The sequence below is a fragment of the Telopea speciosissima genome, chromosome 1, assembly GCF_018873765.1.
Source record: "Telopea speciosissima isolate NSW1024214 ecotype Mountain lineage chromosome 1, Tspe_v1, whole genome shotgun sequence".
In the NCBI taxonomy this organism is placed as follows: Eukaryota; Viridiplantae; Streptophyta; class Magnoliopsida; order Proteales; family Proteaceae; genus Telopea; species Telopea speciosissima.
The window spans coordinates 63904973-63918450 of record NC_057916.1 but is presented as its reverse complement, the minus strand read 5'-3'; the positions used below and the strand labels follow the sequence as shown (position 1 = coordinate 63918450).

General features: G+C 40.4%; 1 protein-coding gene across 1 annotated transcript; it reads left to right on the top strand.

Moving 5' to 3' along the window:
* Nucleotides 1-578: 578 nt before the first annotated feature.
* LOC122648881 (DExH-box ATP-dependent RNA helicase DExH18, mitochondrial-like) lies at nt 579-13024 on the top strand. The gene is made up of 4 exons (XM_043842174.1): nt 579-589; nt 7760-7779; nt 10201-12499; nt 12854-13024. Exons 3-4 carry the CDS (start codon nt 10239-10241, stop codon nt 12906-12908), a joined length of 2316 nt encoding a protein of 771 aa, XP_043698109.1. The 5' UTR covers nt 579-589; nt 7760-7779; nt 10201-10238; the 3' UTR covers nt 12909-13024.
* The last annotated feature ends 454 nt before the right edge of the window (nt 13025-13478 follow it).

The window sequence follows — 13478 nt, the reverse complement described above, 5'->3', positions numbered from 1 at the left end:
CTACATGTCATAGCAAGTCGGTTCCACCACTCTCTTTTTCTTACAGGTCACATTACCACAGGGTGTGGTTCACAATAACCCTAGGAAAACAGGGTTCCAACTACTAAGTTAAGTCTCAAGGAACAAAGGTTCCCTAGATCTTCCAGATCGGGTGATACCACTCTAGCCTTCGATTATCGGTCATTCTTGGGTTCAGGATTTAACCTGTCCATGACCCAACATAGGGTTTACATTCAAGGCTTTCACATCTGGTTGTCTCATTACCTAACCCAACTTTAGAATGATTTGGAATATTGATGGAATCTCCTATTGTTCACTCCCAAGACGGAGGGAACGCATTTGGTGATCCATTACCCCATTCATATCGTCGTTGGAGAAGGTCTTGTTACATCCTTCGCTTTCAGCTTTCACAACCTTTAAACCTACTACACGCTTATCCCACAGGGAAGAGTCCACATCAGTCCTCTTTCGAGAACCAATAACCCTTCAATAGTTTTGGTCCAAGTCAACTCTTCAAGCAAGTCTCAATAAATTAACCTACTCGGTCATTAAATTCATTATTCATTACCCTAAGGTTTGGTCAACCAAGGTCAGGGCTCCAACTAGTTTCACAGCAAGGTCGAGGTAAGTCATACTTGTAGTACCAGAGAATCACTCTAGTCACACAAGTCCAAGGTTCTAAGGGATATCTATATATATATATATATATATATATATATTTATCACACCAATATGTAGGCATAGATTCAATAATTACATTCAAATCCCTATGGACATATCCGTCATCTAGGTCAATCCACCGAGAACAAGAAGTTCTCGGACGGTTCGCTAAGTCCTTTCTTTGGAAAGTCGAATCACGGTGTAGGACTTTCTCTATGAGTCTAAACAAGGTTTGGATGGACCAAGTAAAGTCCAAATAGAGTCATCACTAGCTTGAGGTGTTATGAGTGACTTCCAAATACACGTGACCTTCATGGCTTACTCAAATAAACAGCCCAAACCAGCCTATTACTTTCCTTTCCTAGTACCTACCCACGGTTTAGATTCTACGCACCCCATTAAGGGTCTCTACCCACATAGATTTAGGTTTCCCTATCCATAAGGTTTGAGTCCTTACATTCATAGGGTCTAAGGATCTTCATCCTCAAGGGTAACTCTTCTCCTTTTAGGTAAGAGAGGAGTCACAACGGTTACCAATGCCTGCTAGTTCTTATTAGCTGGCCCATGGGTACAAGTCCTAACCTCTTTCAATTTTTGGTATTAACTAGACTCATGTGGTCCCCACAAATGGGTCACACAAAGGGGTGTCCAATCTAGGGTATAGGCACAAGATCATCACATATAGGTGTGGTCAAAAGGTCTCCAAAATAGGCTCAAAATCTTAAAAGAAAATCGGGTGGACTCACGAGCGACGTCGGCAGACTCGGTGCATTCGTGGCTCCTCCGTGAAAATAGGTAGAGCGGACTAATGGGCGGATGTGGAATGCAAATCCGCTCATTCGTCCGGTCTCGAAGTCTCAAAGGCAGAGAGAGTTGAAGTCAAACGGATCTACGAATGGATGCATGAGTGTGGATCTGTTCGTTAATCCGCACGCTTTAAAATGATAATTTCGAGTTTTGTGCGGAGCGATTCACGACAAGTGGATCCGTTCGTCGCTTGTTCGTAGAATTTTAACAAAACAGAGCCACGAGTTTTAAAACGCATTTTTTGGCTCCAAAGAAAAGGACATAACCGCAGGGAGAAAAATCTCTACAGGGACTTTCGTTCAAGCTCCCCTTAGGTGGTTTTCTTGTAATCTTAAGCCTCAAGGTTCAACTCTTACTTGTTCATGATATGACTTTCTTCTCATTCCTACTTTCTCTTTCTTGGATTTGGGATGAATCATCTCAAGTTGTGATCATGTCTTGATTTTACTTGTAATCCCATGGCCATGTACACCAAATTCATACCAAACCGATTGGCCGAAACTAGGGTTTTTAGGTGTAAATCAAGTCCTATTTGATCGATGACACTAAGTTGTTGGATCTTTGTTTGATTATTGCATCTTTTATAAATTTTCAAGTCTTTGCAAGCATTTTAGAGACTGTTGCTATGTTTGTCAAGTCTAGTTGAATTTTACTAGGATTATGTTCAGGTTTTGATTGTGGTAAAGCTATCAATTCACAATATTTTGGGAAAACTCTCCAAGTTCAAATCTAATTCTTTTACATGCCATAAAATCTCATAGAAAATTATCACATTGTCTTATCTTCAAACATATTTCCTTGTATACATGATTGTTGATAAAATCCTTAGAATCTTTCCTCTTCTCTTTTGCCATATTTGATTCGGTCTTACTAGATAGGGCTTAGCTTACATTCTCTGAGTTGTCACAAATCATATTTACTTGTTTCCCAAGATTCAAACTTTCAACCACAAAATCTGAAAATTTTCTTTGAAGTTCAAGGCATGCTCCATGATTGAATAAACCCATTTCTTGCTTGAACCCACTATTTTGTATAAAATATTACTTTTTAGGCATATTATGACCATGAATCTTCATTATTTATCATGTCATTCACATAATGGCCATGCCTTTCCTTTTTCTCCAACTTCTTAGATCACAATTTGATAAAAAAATCAGAAATTTCTAGCCTAAGAATCCTGCTGTAACTTAATTGCCTTGGGAAAAGAATCAAAGGCTAGGTTTTAAACCCCATAACCTTACATTGATCATCTACTTAGGCCTTAGCATTCAAGGTATTAATTTGCTATCTACTTGGCTTTTAGCTGCAGGTTAAAACAATCAAAGGCTCCAAGAACACAACGTGCATGCGTTGAACAAATTGCACCAACCGTCCTAGATCCACTATGGTTCCAAAAGATAGAGGACCAAGAGCTTTACCGAGACTACTTCCGCGAAATATAATGGAAGGGTGGGATGTAGTGTTGAATGATCTCAAGCTTACAAGGTGGGGCGAGATTTGAGGCATTGAGGTGGACCAACATTCACAACCTTCCCGAACCATACTACTTGAAACTCATTCGCCATTTCTAAACAAATCGACACACGAGAACCCGGCATACAAAATTATCGGGTTGTCTCATATGTCAAGGGGTTCCTATAGCCTTCATCTGCAGCACAGTTGATCGGCGTTATCAACATGTCCATTGGAGGAGCAAAGACCTATTGTTCACCTAGAAGGAATCCCTATACCTTCATCAGGTGGGAGGTATTGACATTCTGACGACCATAAGGCGGTTGAACCTACGAGTGGTGGATGGCTTCGATGAGGTCACGAAGCAACTCTTCGACCAGACTCGACGCCTAGAGGGTATCGAGAGAGGGGTAGATGACATAAACACCTTTCTTGGTCGCGATGGTGGCGGTGGTGCAAATGACTATCCCAACTTTCTCTCAACAAATTGAAGTTATCCCGGATCAGTTCTTCTAGTTCTTGTCTTAGGATGAACAACTCGGGAACTTTTAGAAATGGTAGACTTGTATATTTAATCGAGATAACCGAATCAAATGTTTCAATTGGAACAAATGGGGTCTTGCATTCTGAGTTGGGAAAGGCACAGATTATGCCTAAACAGAGAATCTGGAACAATTATGGTGTTTAGATTGGTATCTCTTGATTGAGCAGGATGGAGTCATATGTTTTTATTGGAATAGATGAAATCATGAATGTTGAAATAGGAAGGATATGATTGCCTCCCAAGAAAATTTGGAACAATTTGATATTTGTAATTAATCTTATATGTATCTCTATGTATTTACTTAATTCTTTCTTGTTTAATTCATTGTTGATAATTGTGGGTGATTATAATTGATTCATTATTATTTATGAATTTTAACATATAGTTGCCCATCTATGACCTACTTAAGACTCAACCAAGCAATTACATAGTTGTAGCTTAACAGCCTATGGTTCAAGTCCTAAGTTCCATGTTATCTATTATCTTCTAAGTCCTTGTTTCACTACAATCAGCTTCTCTATGTCGCACACAATCATTTATGTTCTTGAAGATTTTTAATTTAGAACCTAATTGTGGAGAGTAAATCAAGAGTCCGCAAGACGTGGTTGGTGCGAGCATCATGCTCGATACCATGTTGTCACACCCCTATCCCGACAAGGGATAGAATACAATATCGGGTATGATTGGGGTGACACGCGTCATCCCACCTCACCGCCAGGATCTCGATGCAATGGCCAACTCACATCATAAAACAAATATTAAAATACAATAATATCAGTACGAAAGACAAAGGAATATTACATTCCAAGACAGTCGAGTTTGCGAAAGCGTAAATGAAATGATTATAAGATGTTCATTGGCTAATGATAATAAGTAACATAGTTACAAAATTTCTATGACCATCAAGTAGCTACTAAAAAGGTAAAACATAAAAGTTTATACAAAGCACAATGCTCTAAAATAATAATAAAACGGAACGATCCCAAGTAACAGTACAACCCGTAGGCACAATCATCATGGGCAACCATCGCCATGATCCTCGATCCACGGTCTCTGGCTCCACAGAATCATCCGCATCCAAATCTAAAAAGAATGTGTACACGGGGTTAGCTCCACCGAGCTAGTGAGAGAGAAAAGGGGATGCACAATCACACAATCACAAATAGTCCATGGTGCATGCTATTATTAATTCATTTACCACCTAACACACAATGCTAAGTCAATGGGTATATGCTATCGCAATAACTCGGGAAGACATTGTGGATCCTTCCATTCTCACCACAATGCAACCTCAATTATTACTATGGAGCCCGCGCCGGTCGTAGTCATCACCACCCGAGGAGCGGACCGATAACCATTACTACCCCGGCCTCGGCGCCTAACTCTCCACAGCAAGAGGTGCTCGCTACCCAACACCTAAACCCCGTTGGTAAGGGTCGTAGCATAGGGAACGAGCCTAACCACGATATACTACATGAATCCTATCGTGTTGAGAGGTACATCCGGTGTGTCAACGTCCCATTCCATCTAACACCCGGTACCAAAGACAACACTACGCATACAGCAAGAATGAGATGCAATATACAATTCCACGTTCACGGGGTTCCGTGCAGCATTTCCCGATCGTAACCCAACACAAATCCATATCATCCAAATCATCATCATCGAATAAGAATAAATGCAAATATGCAATCATGCTTGAATGATAATGTCACAATATAATTCATAAATGCATGAATAAGCAATAGTAAACAAGCTCAAACAATCACCCAAACCCACTCACCAATTACTTCAAATAGAATTTGTATAAGCGCAATGATTCCCGCTCAAAATCACTCCATTGCACATATGTTGGCGCCTATAGAAGTGAATAAGAGTGTGAGAGAGTGTAGGGGAGGCCTCATAGAGAAACCCCACGCTTACATAAGTTATAAGCCTTAAAACGCATCGGAGGCAACGTCGGACTCAAGCAGGCTTGCCTCCGACCTTGCCTCCGACCTTCCCTGCAGGCTCAGGACACATCGGAGGCAAACATCGGACTCACGCAGTCTTGTCTCCGATGCAACCCAAGTGTGATTTCAAGGTCTTTAAAAGCCTGGGTCGTCCCATTTGGTTTTCTAAGCCTCAAGGGACAAGGGAGGGGTGTCTTGGAGTCTATTTGGGTCTTAGAAACACCCAACATTCAAAGATTTAAGGGGGTTTAAAGGATCAAAAGCTCAAAATCCAGATTTGGGGTTTTCTTTGGTGGTTGAAGCTTTAGAATCAAATAGATTCAGCAAGAGGTCAAATAGAGGTCTTTATAGGATTGTAATGAAATGGGATAGCATCCTACAAGGGGAAACTACACATGGCTCGAGCTAACCCTTTGGGTTTCCAAAAAGAAATCCCCATCTTGGGGCTGCAACCAACGAACCACCCAAGCTCAAACGAGCAAGGGGGAAGAGAGAAAAATGGGGGAAAAGGGCACTTGGCTTACCTGGTTTGAGGTACACACGATGTACCCTCTTTAAAGCTCCAAACCCAGCAGCCATTTCCTTCTTCTTCTTCCCTTCCTTCTCCTTCTTCTCCTCCTTGCCGCCTCCTCTCTTCAAAGCTCTCCTCCTTTTCACGATTAGGTTAGGAAAGAAAAGAAAAAGAAAGACTAAGGAATAGTCTTACCCCTCTCTCTCATATAGAAAATCACTTTTATTGGCCTATTTGGATAAGGCCTCATAAGTGTAGGCTAGGGTCTGTTTGGATAGGGTCAAACAACCATTCATCCCTACACAAGCTTTAAAATCCCTAATTTGGGCCCCAAGGCCCACATAAGGTCAAGTTAATAAAAAGGGGTAAGGGTAGGGTCAAACATGACAGGGCACCAATAGTAGCTTAGCCATAGGGTCTCACCCACAAGGGTCCTTGTCAGCAGATTGGATGCGGTCGGAGGCAGCCAGAACCTTGCCTCCGATGCGAGTAGGAAGGTGGTTCCCACCATAAGAGGTCGGGCCTTTGGACCACACTTCGAGGGCTTTGAGAGGCGTAAGCACACAACAAATTTTGGTCAACTACTTACCCCTGACATGTCAAGGTGCAACCTCCGTGGTCCCGACTAGTTTCCACATGCAACCTCGTACTATGGTCAATATAGCTGGGTTTGACCACCAGTGAGAACAACTCATCGGCATACGTGGCAGTGATAACTACACGTCACGGGGAAGTATTAATAATTAATTATACTCCCGGGGTGCGGGTATAACAATATGTTTCTTGGTTTAATCCCCCCCTTTTTTTCCCAACCCTTTTAAAGTGTTAATAACAGAAAGAAAAGAAACAAAAGACAAATGGTTTTTGTCTCTAAAAATTGAGGTTTTGTAAGATTCTACGATCTGTTACCATCAAGGAATCATTGGGTTTTCTGAGTATCTTTTTAGAAATTTCAAATTGAAATTCCTATTTTAGTAGATGTCCTTATTTCTAACTAAGCTCCAAATTGCTTTTTGTATTCTTTTGCACTGATACAGAGTGATTTCTTCTCGGAGGAAGGCATGCCTATAACCCCATTTCCTAACGGATGGAAATGAGAGAAAGGGTTGTACAATGTGGGCTTTACAAGGAAAGGCCTCTTAGGAACTACCTCAGACGCCAATAAAATAGCTAAAGAGATATAATTTCTATATGATTCAGAACTTAAATGGAAGAAAATAAAAGGGTAAATTACACATCACTCCTTGGTTTTCAAACGAAACTCAAATCACCCCCTGGTTTTTGAAAATACTCATCCGTCCCCTTTACAGTAATGGTGTTAGTCTACTGTTAGTTATTGGTGTGAAAGGAATATTTTACCCTTGTACTAAAACATTAGAATTAAATTTATAATACTACCCTTCAAAATCTATGTTTGGATGTCAAGGGTAGTTTAGGGATTTAAATTTATTTAACTGGTTGACATCATCACTTAACAGCATAAAACTAGAGTAGGGACTAATTTGTCATATTGGAGTCTAATACAGGGGGTGATTTGAGTATTTTAAAAACCAAGGGGTGATTTGAGTTTCGTTTGAAAACTAGGGGTGACATGTAATTTACCCTAAATAAAAATACCTGGAGTGGGAGGATTGGGATAAGAATAATGAGCAATCCGTAGGCTAGTTCTGGTGAGAGAAATCTCACTGCTAAACTCCACTATCAGCCTATCTTCTCTCTTCTATTAACCCAAAATGGGTAAAATTTAGCACCACACCTGCAAGATAAAGCGTTATACATGTAAACCCAAAAACCACAAAAAATAGATGGAAAGAGAGTGTAATATATATGTAGAGAGAGAAAGAGAACAACAAGTAGGGGATACCTGCTACTGAGATCTCTCCATCTCTGCCGACGTCGGTGAGAATCGACCAAATGGGGGAATGCCGGTGAGGACTTCAATCTCGTTTTAGGGTGTTTTGGAAGTTTTTTTTGGTAGAGGGGTGTTTTTGGAAGTCCAATTCGGTAAAGGGTAAGTCATAACCGGTAGCTTATGGGATGAGTGATCTTAACTGATAGTAGGAGGTCATACCCAGTTCCATTTAATTGTACAGTCAATACAATTAACGGCTAAGGTCTTGTTTAATAAAAATAAATGGCTGAGATTAAACCGTTGCGGTTAATGTTGCGTTTAAGGATTCTATCGGTAGCACTGCTACCAGTTACTCTTTATTATTTCATGGGGAAGGAGGGGGTGTGAGGCAGTACTTTCGAGTTTCGAACACTCCCAAACATATGTCTAGGTGTAGGAGCCACATGACCATATAATGTTCTTTTTCCCATTATTTATTTATTGTTTATCAAAAAAATTATTTATTTATTTATTATATTATTTGACTATATGAAAACAAAAACTATCTACAAGCAAAATGACTCTAAAAACATCTAATTCTATCCTAGAATCATGAAAAAAGAATGCAAATAATTTTTAGAAGAGTTGCATAAAAATAAAAGGGTCCTTCCAATCGTCACTATATTGTGTGAATACAGCTCGCTTCACTATCTTTTATTTACCCTCACACAAGTGTTTTTGCTAATTAAGAGAAAGAGATACATTTTGTAATATCATTACCACTACATTCATGTGGAGAAATAAAATCCAAAGGGTAAACGGGGGAAAAAAAGCTAACCACAGAACTTTGGAGTTGTACTGACAAGCTTCCTTTCTTTCTTTTTCTATAGAACCTTTGTATGGTCCCAAAATCAGAAATCTTCATGTAAACCCATGTGTTTTTTCAGTTCCAGTTTAAACTGAATACATTTATTTATATATAGCTACCAAAGCAACAGTTGCATGAAGAAAAACGGGGGAGATTCTGAAGAAACTTTGACTATGCTCTGGAAGAGAAGGGCCAAGGCATTGCAAACTTAGTTGGCTAGGGTTTTCTAGGGGGTAGCTGAATCTGAAGGAACTTTGACTATGCTCTGAAATGCATCGCCTCATACTCGCGTTGTCGGGGCTTCTGAAATTGATCTTGGCAAGCATCGTGTTGATCTCAATTGGATTATTCAACTTACATTGGAAGAGTTGGAGTAGGAGAAGAGCTCGATCAACGAGGTGGACAACAAGGCCAAATCAGTTTTTGAATAGCGCCTTCAAATGACATGTCCGATGTCCCCAAGATAGTACCAAGGAAGAAGGAGAAGCCTCTTGCAAGGATCTTTATCCTCTCAGGTTCCCTACCGGCTAAAGTTCATCCGGTTCCTCTCATAGGGGGGGGCAGAAGTGACATCCTTACCCCTGCCCAAACACATTGCCAGGGTGGGGTTTCCCCCTTTTATTAGAGGTACTAGGGAATTGTACCAGGCAAAGAATCGGAGAAGATAATTTTCCCTTTTGCGACCTCCTTGGGCATTGGGAGCATTCTATCAATTTGTCTGCACTTGTTACAAGATTCTGCAACTGCAATGAGTGATTTTCTTGTTTCACTCTTATATACTATTTCGTCGCAAGTTCTATCAGAATTGAATTTACAAGAGTTACCCTCCACTTTTGATTCACTAGGAACACTTGCGAGGGTAAATAAAAGAATAGTGAGATGAACACATTCACTCCTTTTCATAACGTGGAAGAAAACCTTTATTAACACAATGTTAACCTGCACAACCATTATTCAAGCAATATTCAAAATCTTTTTTAACTAAATTGAGTACTTTTTATTACCTAAATTGCATCAAAGGTTGTTATTACATGATTTTCCCAGACGTTAGTTGTTATACACTACCCTCGCAACTAAGTAGAGTTTTATTGTTTCCCAAAAGAATATATCAGAATGAAGTGCCTAAAATTTACTTGTTAAAATGTAAGGTTGTTCCTTATGAAAACAAAATGTGAGGCGATTGGTGCCCGTGGAGGTTGAGAATTAAAACTTTATGCATACTTCTGAAAGTTTCATATGCAATCATGTTTATTAAATCTCCTTGCTTTTCTTCTTTTGGCTGTGGGTGTGGGTGTAGCCGTGTAGGAAGACTTCATTGTAATTCAAGTCTGAAAACAAACCGATCAAAATTGACAGTAAAACTGATATTGAAAAACCGTAATAAACCGAAACTGTAATGGACTGAAACCGATCAAAAACCGACTCAACCAGACCAAAAACCTGACCGAACCGATCATTTGACAACCCTACGTAAAGGGTTCCAAAATTCCTTCCACCACCGTCTTCCTCCCGACTAGAGCCAAGGGCGGAAAATCCCTACCCTACCACTACCGTCTTCTTCCCTACTCGAGCCAGGGAGAGAGAGATTTTAAGCTGGTTTTGAATGTTCTTCAATGGTGAAAGGTCCTGCAACATCTCTGTTTCGAATTATTTCATCTGAAAACAACATCTCTAGGGTTAGGGTTTTGCTTTCCGGTCGGTTATTCCATTCTGGTGAGAAATGGAGACATTCAAATTACAGGAAGAGTTACGCTTTTACGTCTTTCATTTCGGAACACAGAGTTCCGAACGGTTTGATGAATCTAGAGTCTGTAATACTTGGGGATCTTGGTGTTGCTAAGGGGAAGCAATTCTCGACGTTTCCCGAAAATGTAAGTCGAGTTGATGAGGGTAGTTCCCTGGATTCAGAATTGATTGAACTTGAAAGTATTGAGGAGGACGATAGTTCTGGAAGTAGTGGTTGTGTTGGTTTTGAGCATGTAGGCTCTCGTGATCCCGTTGACATTTACAAGGAACTTCGATCGTCTGAGAAGAAGTCGAAGCTTAGGCGATCTAATTGGGATACCTTGGTTGAAATTTTTCGGTGTTTTTCGAAATCTGGTTGGGCATCCAACCAGGCTCTTGCTATCTACATTGGTGCCTCATTCTTTCCTACCGCGGCTAATACGTTTCGGTCTTTTTTCTTCAAGAAATGCCCTGAAGATGTTGCCAAGTACTTGGTATCACTGGGTCCATCTGAATCAGCTGAGAGGTTTCTTTTCCCAATTTTTGTTGAGTTTTGTTTGGAGGAATTCCCTGACGAAATCAAGCGTTTTAAGGGAATGATTGAATCTGCTGATCTCACCAAACCTTATACTTGGTTCCCTTTTGCACGGGCAATGAAACGCAAAATCGTGTATCACTGTGGTCCGACCAACAGTGGTAAAACCTATAATGCATTGCAGCGTTTTATGGAAGCAAAGAATGGTATTTACTGTAGTCCTCTGAGGCTTTTAGCCATGGAAGTCTTTGACAAGGTGAATGCTGTAGGGGTCTACTGTAGTCTCCAAACTGGACAAGAAAAGAAAAATGTCCCTTTTGCTAACCACACTGCATGTACTGTTGAGATGGTTTCCACAGAAGAATCATATGATGTGGCTGTTATTGATGAAATCCAAATGATGGGTGATCCTTGCAGAGGATATGCTTGGAGTCGTGCTTTGCTCGGACTAATGGCTGATGAGATACACTTGTGTGGGGATCCAAGTGTTCTTAAAATTGTAAGAAAGATATGCTTGGACACTGGGGATGAATTGGTTGAACATCATTATGAGAGGTTCAAGCCTCTTGTGGTTGAAGCAAAGACTCTCTTGGGAGATCTGCGAAATGTTCGACCTGGGGACTGTGTGGTTGCTTTCTCAAGGAGAGAGATATTTGAAGTCAAGATGGCAATTGAGAAGTTCACCAAACACCGTTGCTGTGTTATTTATGGTGCCTTGCCTCCAGAGACTAGACGGCAGCAAGCTAGCTTGTTTAATGATCAAGATAATGAGTATGATATTCTGGTTGCAAGTGATGCTGTGGGGATGGGTTTGAATCTAAACATTAGACGAGTTGTCTTTTATAGTCTTTCTAAGTATAATGGTGACAAGGTTGTTCCAGTGCCTGCAACGCAGGTGAAGCAGATTGCCGGAAGAGCTGGTCGGAGAGGCAGTATTTATCCTGATGGACTTACAACCACCTTGCATTTAGATGATTTAGACTACCTGATTGATTGCTTGAAGCAACCTTTTGACGAAGTTACAAAAGTTGGTCTCTTCCCTTTCTTTGAGCAAGTAGAGTTGTTTGCGGGACAATTTCTCAATGTTCCTTTCTGCCAACTTCTGGAAAAATTTGGTGAGAACTGCCGTCTTGATGGTTCTTACTTCTTGTGTAAACATGATCATATAAAGAAGGTTGCAAGGATGTTAGAGAAAGTGGGAGGATTATCTCTGCAAGACCGGTTTAACTTTTGTTTTGCCCCAGTCAATATTAGAGATCCAAAAGCTATGTACCATCTTCTGAGGTTTGCTTCATCATACAGCCAAAATGTCCCTGTTAGCATAGCAATGGGTATGCCCAAGGGCTCTGCTCGTAATGACGCAGAACTCCTTGATCTTGAGACTAAGCATCAAGTGTTGTCTATGTATTTATGGCTATCACACCATTTTAAGGAGGACACTTTCCCGTTTGTAAACAAAGCTACAGCAATGGCAACAGATATTGCAGACCTTCTTGGTCAGTCTCTCACCAAAGCTAACTGGAAACCTGAATCAAGGCACGCAGGGAAGTCGAAGCCTCAAGAGAAGGAAGGTGGCTATGAGAGACCAATGTCACTTATTAAAGTGTATCAGAAGTAAGTTTCCTCATTTATTGTCTACCATTGTCTTGTTCCTGAATTAATATAACCAAATGATCTCTCCAACTTTCCAATTTTCCATTTAGTTCTTTTGCCCTCTCTTAAGGCCTGTTTAAGATGTGTCAATTTCGTAGTTTCATTTTTCTTTTGATTTCAGGGCATATTCTGATCATACACCGATTTAAATCAAATTAACCTATCCATTTAATAGAATTGTGATTTGAAACATGATTGTATATCTTGTTTCTTCTTTGCTGCCTTATTTTTTAGTGATTCATGTGTATGCTGCCTCTCTGTTCTTGTTTTTAACCAGCAGAGTCTAACATGGCAATAACCCTTTTTGCCTTGCAGGAAAAAGGAAGAAAAATCTCCTCAGCAAGGTTCCCCAAGTAATGTCTCAACTTGATGCAAATACCAGGTACATGTATCAGAATACTCACATAATAGAAAAGGCTCCCGGTGCCACCCCTATTGCTCATCATAATACATTTCCGCCAGAGCCCTTTGCTTCGCTTCCATATTTTTATTTGGAAATTTGAGGGAGTGGGTAGGGGAGATAGGAGGCTTTGTTTATAGAAATTATTTGTTTTAGTTCGTCTTTTTCTTCTTTCCCTCTCTCTGAAGTTTGAACTCACCCGTTTGATCCATTTGCTTAGAAACATTCTCTGATAGACTGTTGCATTCGATTAGAAAGTTCTCTCCTGAATGTGTTTGGGTGGAAGATCCTCTCTTCACTTCTTTGTTTTTGGAGTGAAACACTAGAGAAATAATCCAACGCTTCTCAACTCACTTAAAACACCAATGGTCCAATCACCATTGAATCAAGTACCAATTAATATCTAGATGAGGTAGTCCCTATTGGCTAGAACACTTGCAGGCCCTCAGTGCAACGTTAAAGGTTGCTCCATTGTGGCCAAGTGGTCATGGGTTCGAGTCTGGAAACAACCTCTCTGCGAAAGCAGGGGTAAGTAGTGTA

What these genes read in the sequence shown, in the direction of transcription:
- LOC122648881 (XM_043842174.1), top strand. Translation starts at nt 10,239, where the DNA reads ATGGTGAAAGGTCCTGCAACATCTCTGTTTCGAATTATTTCATCTGAA. An exon ending in CTTATTAAAGTGTATCAGAA is followed by an intron (nt 12,500 to 12,853) that starts GTAAGTTTCCTC and finishes TTTGCCTTGCAG; the next exon opens with GAAAAAGGAAGAAAAATCTC.